The 19260-nt window shown below is 46.8% G+C and overlaps 2 protein-coding genes across 3 annotated transcripts in view; one reads left to right on the top strand and one right to left on the bottom strand.

Moving 5' to 3' along the window:
* Positions 1-19260, bottom strand: part of LOC148143581 (uncharacterized) — a 58802-nt gene that overhangs the window by 11106 nt on the left and 28436 nt on the right. Inside the window, exons 3-4 of the mRNA XM_087974378.1 lie at positions 7197-7283; positions 1085-1307 (exon numbers count right to left, since the gene is read on the bottom strand). The gene's annotated coding sequence lies outside the window, so the exon portion shown is untranslated. The remainder of the gene's footprint in view (positions 1-1084; positions 1308-7196; positions 7284-19260) is intronic.
* On the top strand, positions 1705-7277 carry LOC148143583 (uncharacterized). 2 transcript variants are annotated; one of them, XM_087974381.1, is made up of 2 exons: positions 1705-1930; positions 4447-7277. In XM_087974381.1, exon 2 carries the CDS (start codon positions 4849-4851, stop codon positions 5668-5670), a length of 822 nt encoding a protein of 273 aa, XP_087830507.1. In that variant the 5' UTR covers positions 1705-1930; positions 4447-4848; the 3' UTR covers positions 5671-7277. The 2 variants fall into 2 exon arrangements, with proteins under 2 accessions (XP_087830507.1, XP_087830508.1); XM_087974382.1 differs by having other exon boundaries at positions 1773-1806.

The following is a 19260-nucleotide window of genomic DNA, read 5'->3' as shown; positions in this document are numbered from 1 at the left end:
AGAGACATTTTCTCCAACTGGTGGACTATAGACAGTTTTCCCATGGAATATTACACAGATATTAAGAATGTTACCTTCTGTAAAACATTTTCCTGAAAAATGCAGAAGAATTCAACTTGCTAACGTGAAACAAATGTTGGAGAGAAAGGAAACTGCCAAGATCAAAAGGTTGATGAATGTCAACATTTATCAGATTGTTTCGAGAACAGAAAAACCTGCACTGGAGACACCCTGAAGAGGGTTGTCTCATACCTATTCCTTCAATTAGTTTTATATGTCTTAATTGTTAAGTCATACCTAGCACATGGAAAGATGGCTATGATTTGTGGAGGTCAGTCATCTCGACTTCAGGACAACTCTGCAGGAGTTCATAGGCCAAACCATCTTCATCAATGACCTTCCTCCATCATAAGTTCAGAAGTGGAGATGTCGCAATAATTGCAGATGTTCAGCACTATAAACAACTCCTCACAAACTGAAGCAGTTCAGTTTGAAATGCTTCAAGATCTTAACCATATCCAATGGGCTGATGAGTGGCAAGTAACATGACTGCCATGCAAATGTCACAGAATGACTCATCCCCAAAAGAGATAATTTGACCACTGACCTGTGATATCAACAATGTTACTGTCACTAAATACCCCACGATCAACATCCTTGGGGTTAACCATTGAACAGAAACTCAACTAGATGAACCATATATACACAGTGGCTCCAAGAGCAGGTCAGAGGCCAGAAATACTGTAGTGAGTAACTCACCTCCTGACTCTCCAAACCCTGTTCCAATTCTACAAGCCACAAGTCAGCAGTGTAATGGAATACTCCCCACTAGCTTGGATGGGGTTGCAGCTTCAACTGTATTTGAAACGCTTCATATCATCCAAGTCAATGTTGCCTGCTTGATTGGTACCATATCCACTGTTCAGAAGCAGTAGTGTGTAGTATCTACAAGATGCACTGCAAAAATTTACCAAAGCACCTTACAAATTGCCTTTCAAACTAACAACCACTTCCATCTAGAAGGACCAGGAAAACAGATACATGGGAACACAACCTCTTGCAAGTACCCCTCCAAGCCACTCACCATCTTCACTTGGAAATGTTCCTTCCGTGTCACTGGTCCAAATCCTGGAATTCCTTCCCTCAAGACGTTGTGGGTCACCGTACAGGATGTGGACTGCAACGGTTCAAGAAGGCAGCTCACCACCACATTCTCAAGGAGAACCAAATGCTGGCCAGCCAGTGACGCCCATGTACCAGAAGTAGATTTTAATAAATTATTGAAACAGAGTGTTGGAATCTGCAAACTAAAGAAAATCAACGTTAAGAAGGGTCAGATGGAGTGCATTGATTCGGTGCTTATTTTAGAGCAGATAAAAAGTGATTATACTGACACTGAATTGGAACTAGAGTTTAGAGTTAAACACCTGTAGTGTTCCACTCAATGTATAAATCTAAAATCGATGAATAATTTACACCTGGAAAAGTGCAGCAGGTCAGGCAGCATCGAAGGAGCAGGAGAATCGACGTTTCGCGCATGAGTCCTTCTTCATTAACTTCATTAACACGTGAATAGGACAGTTAAGAGGGCATATGGGATACTGGATTTCATGACATTAATGGCGCCTTCAGTTCCCACGATCCCATGCGATCGAGAAACCTCTCTATGGGCCCCTGGCAGTGCGCATGCGTGCGGCGAGGCAAAGTTACTGAACGTGGGAGAGGAATGGCGCCGGTGGCTGAAGGAACAAGAACAGGAGCCGCTGGAAAAGCTGAGCAGGTCCGGCAGCTCGTGTCGGGAGGAATGTGAGGAGGTGTTTCGGGTCCGGTGATCCTCCTTCAGAACAGGACCAGGTTTCAGGAACATCCCGGGGAGGTCGCCAGGCCCCGAGCGCCAAGACCTGGCTCCTGCCCCCGGGGAGAGGAGACAGTGAGACAGGGAAGGATTGGGACCCGCGGGAGGAGGGAGACTGGGGAGTTTATAAACTCCTAGGGGGAGGCCTGAGGCCGTGAATAAAACCTCCCCAGGCCCACTTCACCACCGAAGGAGCTCTCGTGTTGCCCGGGTAACAGGGCGCCATCTTTGTAAGGATAAGGCGCGTGTTGACTTGGGGCGGGGAGCGCGGGCGGCCATCTTGGTGAGGGCACCATCAGCTGTCATTTCCGGGAGAGAAGTAACAGTTGGTGTCATTCAACTAGAATTTCCTCATTTCACTCTGAGAGACCTGGCCCTGAGCTTGGTCTGTGTGGCCTTAAAACAGGAAAAGGGAGTGGGGGAGAGAGAGAGAGATCAAGAATGACACGAAGGCAGACTCTGAATTTGAGGTGAATGAATCTGATCATTTGTGGAGCTGGAACAGAAACCGGGTACTTCCAAGACCGCAGTGACGAGGAGAGCATTGATGTGTTGATGTTATTTTCAGTTTGTAGACAGGAGAAAAGAGAATGCCAAGAGTGGAGGAAAGACGTGATGAAGATGGATTTGAAATTCAATGCAGGAGGAGGGATAACTTGAGCCAGCACCCAGCCCATATCCCTCCGAACCCTTCCTATTCATATCCCCATCCAGATGCCTTTTAAATGTTGCAATTGCACTCGCCTCCTCCACTTCCTCCAGCAGCTCATTCCATACACTTACCACTCTCTGCATGAAAAAGTCGCTGCTTACATCTCCTTTAAATCTTTCCCCTCTCACCCTAAACCTATGTTCTAGAGTTATCAACTACCCCACCCCAGGGAGAAGACTTTGTCTATTTATTCTATCCGTGCACCTCATCATTTTATAAACCTTTATAAGGTCACCCCTCAGTGTCCGACTCTCCACAGAAAACCGCCAGCATGTTTAACTTCTCCCTATAGCTCAAATCCCTCAACCCTAGCATGGAATGTTACCTGTGTTTTGTGATGATAGAAGCAACATATGTGGTTAATTGGTCTGCCATCTCTTTGTTCCACATGAGAACTTTGCCTGTTCTCATTGTTATTGTTTTCTCTAATTTTTTTCCTCTTCACATTCCCCATTTTCCCCTTTTGACCAATCCTTTTGTTGAAACCTGAACTGCTTCCAGTCTTCAGATGTGCTACTTTATTTTCAGCCAATTTGTGCGCCACTCCTTTGGATCTCGTCCTATCCATCATGTCCCTTGTTAGCCGTGGCTGTGTCACCTTCTGTGTTTTATTTTTACAGACAGGAATGGACAACTGTTGCAGTTCCTCCAGGTGCTCTTTAAATGTTTGTCATTTCTTTCAATAATGTTCCCTCATTTGTTGTGGCAAGTTTGTGCCTCTGCCATTGTAATTTCCTAGCTTTAGATTTAAGTCCCCAGTCACAGAATCACCTCTGTTCCTCTCCATTTTAATGGAAAGTTCTCTCACTCAGTTCTTCATTCTTCCGCAAGAGGCCTCTTACAGCTACATTGCCAATTATTCCCTTCTCATGAAGAAATTAATATTTTGGAATTAAATTGCCATTGTTCAGCAGAACCATAGCCACTTTTGGAATGTTGTGTACAGTTCTAGTCTCCCTCCTATCAGAAGATGTTGTGAAACTTGAAAGGGTTCAGAAAAGATTTACAAGGATGTTGCCAGGGTTGGAGGGTTTGAGTGATAGGGAGATGCCAAGCAGACTGAGGCTGTTTCCCCTTGCGCGCTGGAGGCTGAAGTTGATAAAATCATGAGAGGCATGGATGGGGTAAATAGTCAAGGTCTTTTCCTTGAGATGGGATACTCCAGAATATAAGGGTAATAGGTTCAGGGTGGGCAGGTGGGGTGGGGAAGGGAAGGTTTAAAAGGGACGTAAGGGGCAACTTTTTCATTCAGAGGGCGGTGTGTGTAAGGAATGAGCTGCCAGAGGAAATGGTGGAGGCTGGTGCAATCACAACATTTAAAAGGTATCTGGATGGGTATATGAACAGGAAGGGGTTAAATGAAAATGGGCCAAGTGCTGGCAAACGGGCCTAGATTGTTTCTGGATACCTGATCGGCATGTTAACTTTCTCTCTGGTGTCGGTGTCAATACCTTGATGTCTCTTTTTCTCCCCCTTCCTGGGGATGTTAACCATTTCGTGTCTCATTGTTCGTCAAGAAGCTGCATTGCAGGTTCACCCTGAATTGACACAGTATTTGTTTCCCAAAATCGGACCTGTTCAGTCTCAGCAGTATTCCAATGTTGGGAAAGATATTAACTTTCAGGTGGAGTTATCCAAAATTCAGAGAGATGTCAGTTTTGACATTTTTGCTTTTCTGCCCCTGTAAGATCCTGAATCAGCACCTTTAGGGGAATTAGCACAGAGTGAGAACAGAGGGGGAGAGAAGAGAGAGAGTGGGATGATGCTTTCAATTTTGTGGAGTAACAAAAGAAAAGAACGTTCTGCAGAAAGTAGAGTTGCTTGTTCTGAATTTCTACCCTGCACTGACAGTGATGATTTTTGTAATCTCTTTTTACAGATTATTTGAAGATCTGAATTTGGAAGTTTCAAAATCAACAGATGAAGGGCTTATGCTTGAAACATCGACTCTCCTGCTCCTCGGATGCTGCCTGACCTGCTGCGCTTTTCCAGCGCCGCACTTTTCGACACTAAGTGTCCAGTGTCTGCAGTCCTCACTTTGATGTCAATGTCTGACAGTCACTCAATCCATTGGGAACGCAACAATTTTCGACTGTGATTCTGTGAGAAGGAGCAAAGATTTTTGGTTCCTGTTTCTGTATGTTTTCAGAATCAGTGGGACTGGATGAGAGACTGTACTGTTGCAGTGCACTGAGTGTGGAGCCAGAAATAGTTATACAGCCTGGAAAGAGGAATTCACGGCAGGGAGGGGCTCTACACAATTTTGTGGGTAGTTTTGGCCATGGAAAAACCTGAGCGATCCCTCTCCGTAGAGAAACCATGTAAGTGTGGTGACTGTGGGAAAAGTTTCCATTTCCCGTCTGCCCTGGAGAATCATCGGCGCACTCACACCGGGGAGAGGCCGTTCCCCTGCACAGAGTGTGGTAAGGCCTTCAGCAATTCCTCTGACCTGCTGAAGCACCAACGAGTCCACACGGGGGAGAGGCCCTTCAGCTGCCCCAAATGCAGGAAGGGCTTTACCCAGGCCTCCAGTCTGCTGACCCACCGGCAGGTCCACACCAGGGAGAGGCCGTTCCTTTGCACCGAGTGCAGGAAGGCCTTCAGCAATTCCTCAGCCCTGCTGAGGCATCAGCGGGGCCACACGGGAGAGAGGCCCTTCAGCTGCCCCAAATGCGGGAAGGGCTTTACCCATGCCTCCACCTTGCTGACCCACCGGCGGGTCCACACCAGGGAGAGGCCCTTCACCTGCCCCGAGTGCGGGAAAGCCTTCAGCAATTCATCCGACAGACTGAAGCACCAGCGGGTCCACACTGGGGAGAGACCCTTCAGCTGCCCTGAGTGTGGGAAGGGCTTTACACAGGCCTCCACCCTGCTGGCCCACCAGCGGGTCCACACTGGGGAGTGGCCATTCACCTGTTCTGTGTGGGAAGGGATTCACCCGCTCTTCCCACCTGCAGAGGCACCAGCGAGTTCACATGCCATGGCAGGGGGATTGAAGGAGCAATGGCAGAGTCCCATTATCGACTGGACCCCTGGGTTTGAATCCCGTTGTGGCAGATGGCGGAATTGGAATTCGGTCAGAAGTCTGGAGTTCGGAATCTAACGCTGAAACCATTTTTGGGGGCGGGGGCGTGAGATCCCCCATCTGAATCACTCATGCCCTTTTTAGGAAAGGAAACTGCCGTGTGGGAAAGGATTCACTCAGTTGTCCCAGCTGCATCCTTTACCCGGGTGGCCTACATGTGACTCCAGACCGAGAGCAGTGTGGTTGACTCCCCCACCTGCAGAAATGAACAGGGAGAAACTCACTTGGATACAGGGTCTGGGTTGAAATTGCTGAGTGAGGCAATACTTCCTACGGGTTAAGGCTGTACCAAGGATTCAATTACAAAGGGATAACTTGGTGCTGACTAATAGTAAAGAAAGTGGGGGGTGGGGAGACTGTGTACTCTTTGACCTTGAGCTGTTTTTAAAAAAATAAGCTACTTCTTCTACACCTTTTTGCTGGGGGAATCTGAAGCTGTAGTAAAGTTGGGTCTTGATAAAGATTCCCTGAACTTTCTGCTGGGCTCAGACTCTCATTGAAAGCTTTGAGCTCCAGATGGTTTTTTGTTTTAAAGCTGCTCATTTCTTCCGGCCTCCTGCACTAAGTTTCTAATGTCGTGTATCAGATGGAGCAGTGAATGAGTAGCTAGTATCATTAGAAATTGTAAGTTTTTAAGGAGTACAGGTATTGCATCGTTTCATCAACATTGTAAAGTTTACTGGCAGCACCGGGAGGGGTGGGCTGCCTTCACGAGAAATGATGTGGAGGAGCCAGAGATGGACTGGGTTGGATCAAGTTAAAAAATCACACATCAGGTTATAGTGGTTTATTTGGAACCACTAGCTTTCGGAGCGTTGCTCCTTCATCAGGAAGCTGCGGAGCAGGATCATAAGACAGAATTTATAGCAAAAGATCACAGTATAGTGTAACTGATCGGATATATTGAACAAACCTAGATTGTTGTGAAGTCTTTTGTCTTTTAGAATAGGTTGCAAGTTTTAGTTCATTAATGTGTAAATCCCAGAAAGTCTTTGAAGTCAGATTCTCGAGATGACGTAAGGTTTCATATAAATAGGTTTCATCTCAGTTCAGACAATAATGAAATGTGTGAGGTTTGAGTCTGCCTGTATCCCAATCTTGAATCAGACTGGTTCTATTTCCAAAGTAGGAATTTACAAATATTACATGTATCAACTGCCTGCAGATTGTGTGCTTTTTGATCAAAATTGAATATATCTGCAAATGCAAATTCATCCCATAGACCTGTGCATGCATGAGAGAGTGTGTGTGCATGAGAGCGCGTGTGTCTGTTTGCGTGTGTGCATGCTTGAAGCGTGAGTGTGATGGAGGAGAAGCCTGTGAGAGGGTGTGAGTGTCTTAGAGAGAGCATGTGTATGAGAGAGGTATGGATAAAAGCGAGGGGTTGCATTTTGCTAAAACAAGGAAGGGCAGGATTTGTATAGTTAATGATAGGGCCCTGGGTTGCGTTGGAGAACAGAGACATGGTGGGTTTCAGGTACATTGTTCTATGAAAGTTGCATCATTGGCAGACAGGGTGGTTAAGAGGCGTTCATTACACTTGCCTTCATTGTTCACAGCGTTGTGTATAGGAGTTGGGACATCATGTTGGTAAGACCACTGTCAGAGTACTGAGTACAGTTCTGGTCGCCCTGTTATAGCATGTCGGAGAAATTTGCCCAATAAGTTAGAGATCACAAAGCGTGGTTCAAAGTGAAATTGACAAACACTTTATTACAAGCAATGTCACTGGAAGAGAAACTGACTAGGCTGACACAGAACTGACAGTCTGTACAGGTAGATCAGAATTTCTCTTCTAAGAGCTGCGGATGAGACCAGTTTTTATAATAATGCTGTACAATAAGGCTGATTAAGAAATGGGGAATATACAATGTATCTGGAAATGGAGTAATCTAGTTACAAGGATGCTAATTGGAAAACAGTTATCAGATGAATGTCCTGTTCCTTCACAGTGTAACATCCTAACTATCGATGGTTCCATTCCTCTTCACAGGTAGGTGTTAACTTCTCCTCTGAAGCGGTGAGGTGCTTCCATTTCTTGTTCTGGAAGCAAGTCCTTGCTGGTGCCTCTCTGTCTGACCTGCTCTTTGTGTGGCTTTGGTATTGCTGGGTTGTGAAACTGCCCTTGGGGCTTTGAGATACCTGTGGTGCTCTGTCATTGTTAGTGAGGTTGAAGTGTACTCCTTTGACGGTGTGTGCTGTCTGGTTTGGCTTGCGAGCCTGAATGGGCATTCTGGGTGTTTTCGGTACAATTTGGCCAATTTTGCTTTTGTGGGCCTATTCTGGGTTGGCAGAGTGGCAGATCTTTTTCCACAACTTTCGCCCCCCCTTTTCTTTTTGTTTTGCTTAGGGGAGGGACGAGAAGGGGCAATGTAGCCGGAGCCAGGGGGATTGTCAGGTGGGAGTCTCTGTATCAGACAGGTAGCTCTCAGTGTCCGAGTCTGGTCCAGGAGAGGCTATTTTAGGGGCAGGGATGTTCTCCCAGTGGATCTATGCTAGCTGAGCGGTAAGGGGGACAGAGGGTAACAGAATTGTACATAGGCGTGAACAGCACAGTCGGACAGCCATGGCTAGCACTCTAAGCCTGGCAATGATAGTGATGAGGGCTATCAGTCCCTGCAGTCAGGCTCTGCGCGTGCCCTCTTTCACAGTGAGTAGGTAGTCCAGGGCCATCCTGTTCTGCAGAGTCACAGTACAGATGGCAACAGCCTCCACATTCAGCTGGGCGAATGCGTCCCCTGTGGAGTTTGCCACCTCCTGTACTGTGACAGCGAGTTCGTGGGCTTCTACCTGTAACTGTAAGGTTTTGGAGTGGGGTGACATCAGGTAGAGAGCTGCTTCAATGGCAGCGAGGGCTCGTCTGCTGCGTGGCATGGGCTTTGGGAGGGGAGGGGACTGGGAGTGATAAATGAATGGTACCGCATACCCAACATTGTAGCTCCCAGTCCAGGACAATAGCAGCCAGGTGTACGCTTTGTAGCCACAGATAAAATAGGTGCCATTGTCGGTCTGGAGATGGAGTGTCTGGGTCCCTGTCCAGCTGGTGAGGAAGGTGGTATTCTGGGTGATCCTGTTGAGGACCTGTCGGTTTAAAATGCTGCCTTCTGCAGCGGATCGGCGTGCTGCGGGAGTTAGGAGCAGGGAGTCAGTGCACCGGCTCCAGTCAGCCTCCCATCCAGATGGCTGTGTGTGTTTCAAACAGATGGAACCTGCAGGTGGCCGTGTGTGTTAGTGTCAGCAATGGTCAGGGCTGGGGGCTCATGGGAGAGGTTGTAGGCCAGGTAAAACCACCCTTTATATTTTTCCAGGTGGTAACCCTCAGACCTCCAGTGGGCTGGGCTGTTGCCCCCATATTTGGTCATTGCTGGTGGTATTTTGAGTGTGGTAACTTCAGGGGACCTGTCTGGTTCCAGGCACCATTCCGCCATGTCAGAGATATTTAAGGGGATTGAGGCTAAGGAAATGCCCCCCGTGAGAGTGGACAGGGACCGAGTGCAGACCCAGCAGCGGGTCTGATTATATCGCTGGGCATACCCATGGGCCATTTTGAGGAAGGTGTTGGCCTGCAAATCACAGTGGGTTATGAAATGTGCTGCCCCTTGGCCCTGTTTACCAGCAAGCCACAGTGTGATGGTCAGACAGATCAGATGGTGATGGCTGCCGCGAGCAGCTGGATCCATCCTCGGTGGTCGGAGTGGTGCCTTCCTCTGTGTGGTCCCTGTTCAGAGGTTGTGGAGCCCTCTTGCAGCGGGTGGTATGTGTCCATTCGGGCCATCCTTCCGGTTTCACAGCAGTCCGGGTTGTCATCAGGATCAGGTACAGGCCTTTCCACCGAGGGGAGAGAGAATCTTTTTCTAGTTATTTTATCATGACATAGTCCCCAGGTCAGAACAGATGAATGGGCAATGATTGGGGTGTGGGCAATGCAGCCCTGACCTGGTTGTGTGAGCACTAATGCTCCTGCTAAGGGCCTGGATATACCCTAGTGGGGCCTCTTGTGTCAGAAGCAGGGCTGTGTCTGTGGTGAGTGTCAGGGGTCTGGTGGCAGTGGGCATAGGCTGCCCCATAAGTACTTGAAAAGGGGTGAGCACAGCTGTTCAGTTTGGCTCCGCATGTGTAGCATAGAGGGCAAGTGGCAAGGCGTCTGACCAGGTCAGTCCTGTTTTCTGGGTGGTTTTAGTCAGTGTGGTCTTCAGGATGCCATTCATCCGCTCGACCATGCCTGACGACGCGTTGGTTGGGGATGGGGTGTCGCTGTGGTATCCCTAGTGCCTCGCTAATGCTGGTCACAAGCTAAGCCGTGAGTGAGTCCCCCTCTCCGTCTCTATGGTACTCGGAACTCCAGATCTGGGGTGACATCCTTTAGAAGACATTTTACTACCATACATGCATCATCCTTTCTTAAGGGAAATGCTTCCACCCATTTGGAGAACATATCTCTGATGACCAGGATGTACTTGTAACCCTGTTTTTGGGGCATGTGTGTGAAGTCAATCTGTAAGAGGCTGAAAGGCCCCTCAGGAACTGGCAGGTACTTGGCAACTGGCTTCCCTGCATTGTTCTGTAGGCAGATGAGGCACTGTGACAGCAGGACTTGGTCAGTGGCAGTGAATCCTGGTGCATACCAGGACTGCATTACAGTGTGTATCATGCCCCTCTTGCCTGTATGGCCAATGCTGTGGGCTGCTAGGGCCAGTGTGTGTCGGTGGGCACTTGGGCAAAAGATGTGGTCATCAGGGTGTATTAGCAGGTTGAGGGAAGGAGATTGTGTGGCCCCAATGCAGGCCCAACTGACCTTTTCCTGCTGTGGAGCAGTTTCTTGGGTAGCTTGCACAGCATCTATGGGGTCAGGGAATACTGGGGCCTTTGCTATTCTGGGAGCCTGCAGGATGTAGATGGTGGGGTGCAGTGCAACTTCCGGGCTGCTGTGTCAGCTGAGGCATTCCCGAGGGTGACCGGGTCAGTGGCAGAGGTATGGGCACGGCATTTGATAATTGCTAAGGCTGAGGGTAACAGGGCTGCTTCCAGGAGATTAGAAATCAGCGTAGCGTGTTGTAGTGGCCTCCCTGCTGACGTGATGAAGCCTCTCTGTTTCCAGAATGTGCCAAAATCGTGGATGACTCCGAAGGCATATCTGGAGTCAGGATAAATGTTTGCTGTGTGTCCTTTAGCAATGACACCAGCCCTAGTGAGTGCAAACAGCTCTGCAGCTTGTGCAGATGTGCCATTTGGCAGTGCAGCTGACTCTAGAACTGTGAAAGGAGTGCAGAGGGCACATCCTGCCAGTGTGCAGTGGTCTGAGGGCCTGAAGGATGAGCCATATGTATAGAATATGAGGTCAGAGTTGTCTAGAGGTGTTTCAGAGAGGTCAGGGCATGGGGCAACGACCTGCTGGACAAGGTCTAAACAGTTGTGTTCATCCGTAATAGTGGTCAGAGTGAGTGGGAGCAGGGTGGTGGGGTTCAGGGCAGGGGCACGTTGTAGGGACAGGATGGCTTTGGATAGTAAAGCAACCTCATATCCAAATCTCTGGGTGGCAGTGAAATGTTGCTGCTGGAAATGGAGTAATCTAGTTACAATGATGCTAATCGGAAAACAGTTATCAGAGGAATATCCTAATTCTCCACACAAAGCAACATTCTGACAGTATCGATGGATCAGGAGCTTCCATTCCTCTTCGCAGGTATGTGCTAATGTCTGCTCTGAAGCGGTGAGGTGCTTCCATTGTCCTGTCCTGGGAGCAATGCTCTTGCTGGTGCCTCTCTGTCTGACCTTTCCTTTGTGTGGTTTTGGTATTGCTGGGTTGTGAAACTGCCCTCAGGGCTTTGGGATAGCTGTGGTACTCTGTCATTGTTAGTGGGTGCTTGAGGTGTACAGGTATTCCCTTGTCTGCAAGTGCTGTCTAGTTTCGCTTGTCAGCCTGCTTGGTCCCTGCTAAGATATTCTGGGTGTTTTGGTACAGTTTGGCCAATTTTGCTTTTGTGGGCCTATTGTGGGTTGCCAGGGTGGCAGATCTTTTCCCACATACAATTACCAGGAATACTTGGAATCCTGAGAAGGATTCAAGTGAATCCTAGAGAGATGTTGCATCCCTTGGACTATTCCCAGAAAGTGAATAAACTATCAAGACTCCAATTAATTGGTAATTTTTATTTGTTTAAAAATGTGAAAACTTAATGAAGAGTTCTTCCAGTTAATCATTGGGTATTCAAATTTCTCTTCAGAATTAAAGATCATAACAAAACTGGGTGTCATTGTGGAATGTTGAATCTGTAGTATGTGCTTGGTAAAATTTGGATGAACAATATTTCAAAGTGAATTTTATCATGTTAAGTACTAAGACTTTCTGGAGAGGAAAGATTTGCCCTTGTGTGTTTTGCAACACTTAATCAAGGTCAGTTCAATAGAATACGCAGACAAGTTGATGCTAGAGTTGAGAGCTGTGGCAAAATATCAGAAATAATGCAGGCAGTAGCACGGCAATTAGGGTTAGAAAGTTAGCTAAAAGAATTATAAAAACAGGTTGGAAAGTTTCGTCAGCTTTTCTGAAAAAAGTTAACAAAATGAGTCTGGGGATTCAGTAACGGAGGATAAAGAGATGGCACATGAATTCAAAAGAGTTTGAATCTGACTTCACTAGAGAGGATACAAATAACACCCTGGAACTAGTTGTAAATCAAGAATTGAAAGGGAGGGAGGAACTGAAGAAAATTACAATCACCAAGGAATTAGTACTGAGTAAACTGTTGGAACTACGAGCTGATAAGTCCTGGGTATTTGAAGGAATTCATCCTAGACTCTTAAAGAGAAATTAGCGAGTGAAATAAGACCATAAGACATAGGAGTGGAAGGAAGGCCATTCGGCCCATCGAGTCCACTCCGCCATTCAATCATGGCTGATGGGCGTTTCAACTCTACTTACCCGCATTCTCCCCGTAACAGTTAATGTATTGGTTTTAATTTTCCAAACCTCATTAGTTTCAGGGATGGTTTCTTTAGATTGGAAAAATCCTTTCTTCAAAAAGGGAGACAGAGAACAGGAAACTGCAGATCATTTAACTTAACATATGTAATGGGGAAAATGTTCAAAGCTATTATCAAAGATATTATGAGAGGGCACTTGTATGAGTTCGAGGTAATCAGGCAGCGTGAATGTGTTTTTGTCAATGGGAAATAATGTTGTAATAATATTTTGAAGAACGGCCTCTCCGCACTGCGACTGAGCTGATGAATCTCCAGTGCCCACAGGGAATGGAATCCCTTCCCTCAGTCCCCACATTTCCACAACTTCTCCGCAGTTCTGGTGTCCTTTTGGCTCTGTGTTTCCGATGAACAATTGAAAGTGTGATCACACTCAGGAAACGTGTACAGTCACTCCCTCCTGCGAATAGTGTAATGTTTCTTCAGTCTGTGTAACTGGTTAAAGCGCTGCCCACAGTCAGCTCACGGGGAGACTCTCTCAACAAGGGTAAAGGACATACAAAGGTTGAGCAGCGAGACAAAATGCAAAAGCAATAAAATGTCGAACTACGGGGAAAACATATTGTGGCTCGACCCCTTTTTTTTCTATTGGCATTTGGACACTTAAAATCTGTCAGTAACACCAGCATCCCGATAGAGCATACAGCGCATGTTTGCCGGTGTCAGCAACGCCATGCGAATGCTCGACGGGTGTCAGCAAAATACTGGGTATGAACATCGCAGTTCGCACAAAAAGGCGCGCGATCTTCTTTTGATTGACCAATAGGAAGTACAGGAGGACCGGAAGGAGTCTAGTCCTCCTGCCAATCAGAGCCACCCCATTGTCTGAATGCGGAAGTTGGACCCTGAGTTTCTGAAGCTGCTGCTACTGTTTCTTTGAATGAAGATTGAGCTTCACCCCAGACTGCAATCTCCTTCCTCTGTCCAACATCTGTAAGTACGGCACTCTGTTTTCTCACCACCTTTTCCATTTCTTTATTTTCATTCAGGGCTTCAGTTGTTGACTTGCAGCAACTGAAAGGAACGGGAGTGAATCGGGGTGGACAGACTCTGGAAACGTTGCTCCACGTCTGTGTCGCAATTGGCAAAATAGACAGGCAGGAGGCTGGAAGAACAAGCCAGGTAGCATCAGGAGGTGGAGAAGTCGACGTTTCAGGGGTAACCCTTCTTCAGGATTGGGGATGGGTGCAGATAAAGAGTGTCCTTGGGGCAGGGTGGTGAATTGGGGATAGGTGAAAGGTCTGACCTGGTTGGTGAATGGGAGGAATAAATCTGGTTCGTGACAGTGATGAGTGGAAATGAGGGGGAGGAGCTGAGAAGGGAGTCATGGGGGGGGGGGGGGGGGGGGGAATGGGAAGTGAGGTTATTTGAGACTGGAGAACTCTATGTTGAGTCCTCTAGGCTATAGGCTGCCCAGGCGGAAGACGTGGTGTTGTTCCTCCAATTTACTATTTGGTTCATTGTGGTAATGGAGAAAGCCTAAGATAGTCTTTTCAGAAAGGGAGTGGGAAGGGGAATTAAAGTGGGCAGTGACTGTGGACCCGCCTGCGATGCTCAGCAAACCGTTCCCAAGTTTATGCTCAGTCTCCCCAATGTAGAGAAGACCACAATTGGAAAACATGAGAAAAAGAGTACAACAATATGAAGTTGTGAAAAAGAGCAGAAAGGAAGTGTATTATTTAAATGGTGATATGCTGAGATGTGGAGAAAGTGAGATCTGCAGATATTGGTGATTAGAGTCAGTAAGTGTGGCGCTGGAAAAGCACAGCAGGTCAGACAGCATCTGAGGGGCAGGACAGTCGATGTTTCAGGCACAAGGGAATAAGGAATGATATGTGGATATAGAAAGGGGGTTCAGTGTCTTTCTACACCAGTCACTGCCAGTTGTTAGACAGGTGCAGCAAGCAATCAGCAAAGCAAGTGGTATATTAACAAGAGGAATTGTGTTCAGAATTGTGGATGCCTTCCTGCAGTTAGGGGGTCATTGAATATATTCAAGGCTGAGTTCATCTGAGTTTTGAGCAACAATGAAGTGGATGTTTATGGGAGAAAGCAAGAAAATGTTTTTCAGACAAGTACAGAACAGTTACAGAGTCATACAGCAAAGAAACAGACCATTCAGTCCAACTAGTCCACGTTGAATATATTCACAAACTAATCTAGTCCCACCTGCCAGTGTTTGGCCCATATCCCTCCGAAACTTTCCTATTCATGTAATTAACCAAATGTCTTTTGAAAGTAACATCACTTCCTCTGGACATTCACTCCACACATGAACTACTGTATTTAAAAAAAAAGCTGCCTCAAGTCTTTTCAAAACCTCTCTCCTCTCAAATTTGCTGCCAAATTCTGAAACCCCCACCTGAGGGAAATGACACCTGCCATTCACCTCATGTATACTTCTCATGATTTTATAAACCTCTATAAGGTCACTTCTCAACCTCCTGTGCTCCAGTGAAGAAAGTCACAGCCTTTCCATCGAGATGTAGGAAGATTCATATCCAGTTATGGTCTGTTCAATGCTGGTTCAGGCTCCAAAGACCAAATGACCAACTCCTGCTCCCAATTCTCACGCTCTGTGTCCAAAGTTAAAAATCAAAAACACAGGATTATGGTCCAACAGGTTTATTTGGAAGCACTAGCTTTCAGACTGCTGCTCCTTCATCGGGTGGTTGTGAAGAATAAGATTGTAAGACACTGAATTTATAGCAAAAGTTTACAGTGGGGTGTAACTGAAATTATATATTGAAAAAGACCTGGGTTATTTGTGAAGTCTCTCCTCTTTTAGAATAACCATGTTGGTTTCAGTTCTTTCATATGTAAATAGCAAAACCTTTTTAAAAGTTACATTCCCAATTGGTGTCATGTTGTCCCAGATAACGTATTGAAGGTGTGAGTTTCCCTGTTTGAGGCTGTCTGTATCACAACGGTTAGACTGATTCTAATCTTAAAAAATGGATTAACAGAATCTTACTTGGATTCATGCAGTTTGTGTCCAGGACAGCAAGAGACCATCAGATATAGCAACAGCAATTAGGCCATTCAGCCCATTGGGTTTGCTCATACCATTCAATCGTGGCTGTTAAGTTTCTTATCCACGTTCTCCTGCTTTTTCTCCGTAACCCTCGATCCCCTTGATACTCAAGAACCTATCAATCTCAGTCTTAAATATCCTCAGTGACCTGGCCTCCACAGCCTTCTGTGGCAGTTAATTCCTTAGAGTCATTACTCTCTGGCTGAAGATGTTTCTCCTTATCACCAATGTAAAGGGTCTTCCCTTTACTCTAAGACTGTGCCTCGAGCCCTAGTCTCTCCTCCCAATGGAAAGATCTTCCCAACATCCACTCTGTCCAGGCCGTTCAGTATTCTGTATGTTTCAATTAGATCTCCCCTGAGTGTTGGCCTGTTAAACAGCATGAACCAGACCCTTCAGGATGAGATACAGCAGGGATGAGGTTCTACAAAGTGAGAAGGGAGGGAGAGTGTGTGGGATGGAGATTTTCAGCTTTGAGAGAATAAGAGAGGAAGCAGAATTCACTATAAATTAGAATTGATCGGATGGTCCAACAGGCCAAGGAATGGCAGATGGAGTTTAATTTAGAGAAATGTGAGGTTTTGCATTTTGGTCAAGCAATCCAGGCAGGACTGGCACAGTGAAGGGGAGTGTTGCAGAACAAAGAGACCTTGGCGTGCAGGTTCATAGCTCCTTGAAAGTGGAGTCGCAGGTAGACAGGATAGTGGTGGTGGTGTTTGGTATGCTTTCCTTTATTGGTCAGCGTATTGAGTATAGGCATTGGGAGATCATGTTGTGGCTGTACATTGGTAAGGCGACTTTTGGAATAGTGCATCCAGTGCTGGTCTCCCTGCTTTCGGAAAGAACTTGTGAAACTTTGAGAGGGGTCGGAAAAGATTTGCGAGGATGTTGCTAGACTTGGAGGGTTTGAAGTACCCTGGAGAATCGGAGGCTATGGGGCAGCCATATAGAGGTTTATAACTGGCATGGATAGGGTGAATATCCAAGGTCTTTTCCCCAAGGTAGGAGAGTCCAAAACTAGAGGGCATATGTTTGAGGTGAGAGGGAATGATTTAAAAGGGCCCTGAGGGGCAACTTTTTCATGCAGAGGGTTGTGCACATATGGAACGAGCTGCCAGAGGAAGTGGTGAGGCTGGTACAATTATCTTTAAAATGCATCTGGTTGGGTACATGAATAGGAATGGTTTAGAACCATAAGAGCCATATGCTGGCAAATGGGACTAGATTAATTTCGGATATCTGTTTGGCACAGACAGTTTGACCAAAGGGTCTGTTTCCGTGCTGTATGACTAATTGTCTTCGGTGAAAGCAGAAGTGTGGTTGTGAAGACTGGACTTTCAGAGCAACTTTCAAAGATTTTTTTGCCCTTACTGGGAGCAGAAGAAGTTACAATGAAATATTTGATTTGTGAGAGAGCAACTGAGTGAGCGTGGACATTTGGGATTTTGGTGGAAAGTGGGAATTCATTGCACTGTGGGGATCAAGCCCTCCTTATCCAGTCATTTCAGCTGGTGGATGAGACTCGGCAGTTCATGCAGGCAGTCAATCCAGATAATATTTTATAAATTCCTGCTTTGGAAATAGAAACAGTCTGACTCAAGACTGAGATACAGGCAAACTCTGACCTCATACCTTTAATGCATTGTCTGAGCTGAGATGCCACCTTTTGTTGTAAAGCCTTGTGTTATCTTGAGAGGGTGCCTGACAGGAAGTTCTGGGATTTACATATTAATGATACCTGCAATCCATTCTAAAAGATGAAAGACTTAACAATCCGGATTTTTTCAATATATCATTTCAGTGGCAGGCCACAAATGTCTTTCCATAAATTTTGTGCCATATGGTCTTATTCTCCACAACCACCTGATGATGGAGCAGTGCTCCGAACGCTGGTCCTTCCAAATAAACCTGTTGGACTATAACCCGGGTTTGTGCGATTTTTAACTTTGCCCAGGTTAGGGTGGATTGATCATGCTAAATTATGCATAGCGCCCAGGGATGTGCAGGTGAGGGTAGATTGGCCGTGTTAAAGTACCCATCGTGCCCAAGGAGGTGCAGATTTGTGTGGGTTAGCCATGCTAACTTATACATAGTGTCCAGGGATGTGCAAGGTAGGGTGGATTGGCCAAGGGATATGGGCCAAGTGCTGGCAAATGGGACTAAATTGATTTACAATATCTGGTCAGCATAGACGAATTGGACCAAAAGGTTTGTTACTGTGCGGTATATCTTAATGACTCTGGCTTTCTACTAAGGTTTGCCACGTCTCTTCTGTTCAGTTTCTCTCTGGTGTCTGTGTTAATACCTTGATGTGTCTGGTTATTCCTCAAGCTGCATTCCCGATTCATCCTGAATTGACACATTTTGTTTTGCTTCCCAAAATCAGACCTCCTCACTCTCAGTAGTATCCCAATGTTGTGAAAGATGTTAACTTTCAGGTGGAGTTATCCAATATGTAAGTCTTGACGTTTTTGCTGTTCTGATCCTGAATCAGCACCTTCAGGAGAATTACTTGGAGCGGAGTGAGAACAGAGGGGGAGAGAGAGAGAGAAGGATGTTGCTTTCAATTTTGTGGAATAACAAAAGAAAAGAATGCTCCATAGCTTGTTCTGAATTTCTACCCTGCATTGACAGTGATGACTTTTGTAATCTGTTTTTCCAGAGTATTTGAAGATCCGAAGACAGAAGTTTCAAAATGAACAGATGAAGGCCTTATGCCCGAAATGTTGACTCTCCTGCTCCTTGGATGCTGCCTGACCTGCTGTGCTTTTCCAGCGCCGCACTGTTCAACACTGACTCTCCCCCATCTGCGGTCCTCACTTTCACGTCAATATTTGACAGTCACTCAATCGACTGGGACAGCCACGATTTTTTATTACAATTCTGTGAGAAGGAGCAAAGCTTGTTTGTTCCTATTTCAGTACATTTTCATTATCAGTGGGACTGGATGAGAGACCCTACTGTTGCTGCGCACGGAGTGTGGCGCCTGAAACTGTTATACGGCCTGGAAAGAGGGGCAGTACATGCGTTTACTTGTGGCTGAAGCTTCGGACATGGAGAAACCGTGGAAGTGTGGTAACTGTGGGAAAGGCTTCCGTACTCCGTCTGACCTGGAGATTCATCGACGCATCCACACCGGGGAGAGGCCGTTCTCCTGTCCCAAGTGCGGGAAGGGCTTTACCCAGGTCTCTGGCCTGCTTAGGCACCAGCGGATCCACACGGGGGAGAGGCCTTTCAGCTGTCCCGAGTGTGGGAAGGCCTTCAGTGATTCATCCTCCCTACTGACCCACCGGCGAGTCCATACGGGAAAGAGGCCGTTCAGCTGCCCCGAGTGCGGGAAGGCCTTCAGCCGTTCCTCCAATTTGCTGGCCCACCAGCAGGTCCACACAGGGGAGAGGCCCTTCTGCTGTCCTGATTGCGGGAAGGCCTTCAGCTATTCCTCCTCCCTGCTGACCCACCGGCGAGTCCATACGGGGGAGAGGCCCTTCAGCTGCACTGAGTGTGGGAAGGCTTTCACCCGGCTCCTCCCACCTCCGGAGCCACCAGCGACTTCACGTGCCATTTCAGGGGGACTGACAAAGCGACTGCCGAGT

This window comes from Chiloscyllium plagiosum, unplaced genomic scaffold (assembly GCF_037043375.1).
Source record: "Chiloscyllium plagiosum isolate Xiang-an unplaced genomic scaffold, Cpla_swu_hap1 HiC_scaffold_27, whole genome shotgun sequence".
Classification (NCBI taxonomy): Eukaryota; Metazoa; Chordata; class Chondrichthyes; order Orectolobiformes; family Hemiscylliidae; genus Chiloscyllium; species Chiloscyllium plagiosum.
The sequence above is the reverse complement of the archived record's forward strand: the minus strand, read 5'-3'. Positions and strand labels throughout refer to the sequence as shown.

Coding starts and splice junctions, on each gene's coding strand:
- LOC148143583 (XM_087974381.1), top strand. CDS start 4,849: ATGGAAAAACCTGAGCGATCCCTCTCCGTAGAGAAACCATGTAAGTGT.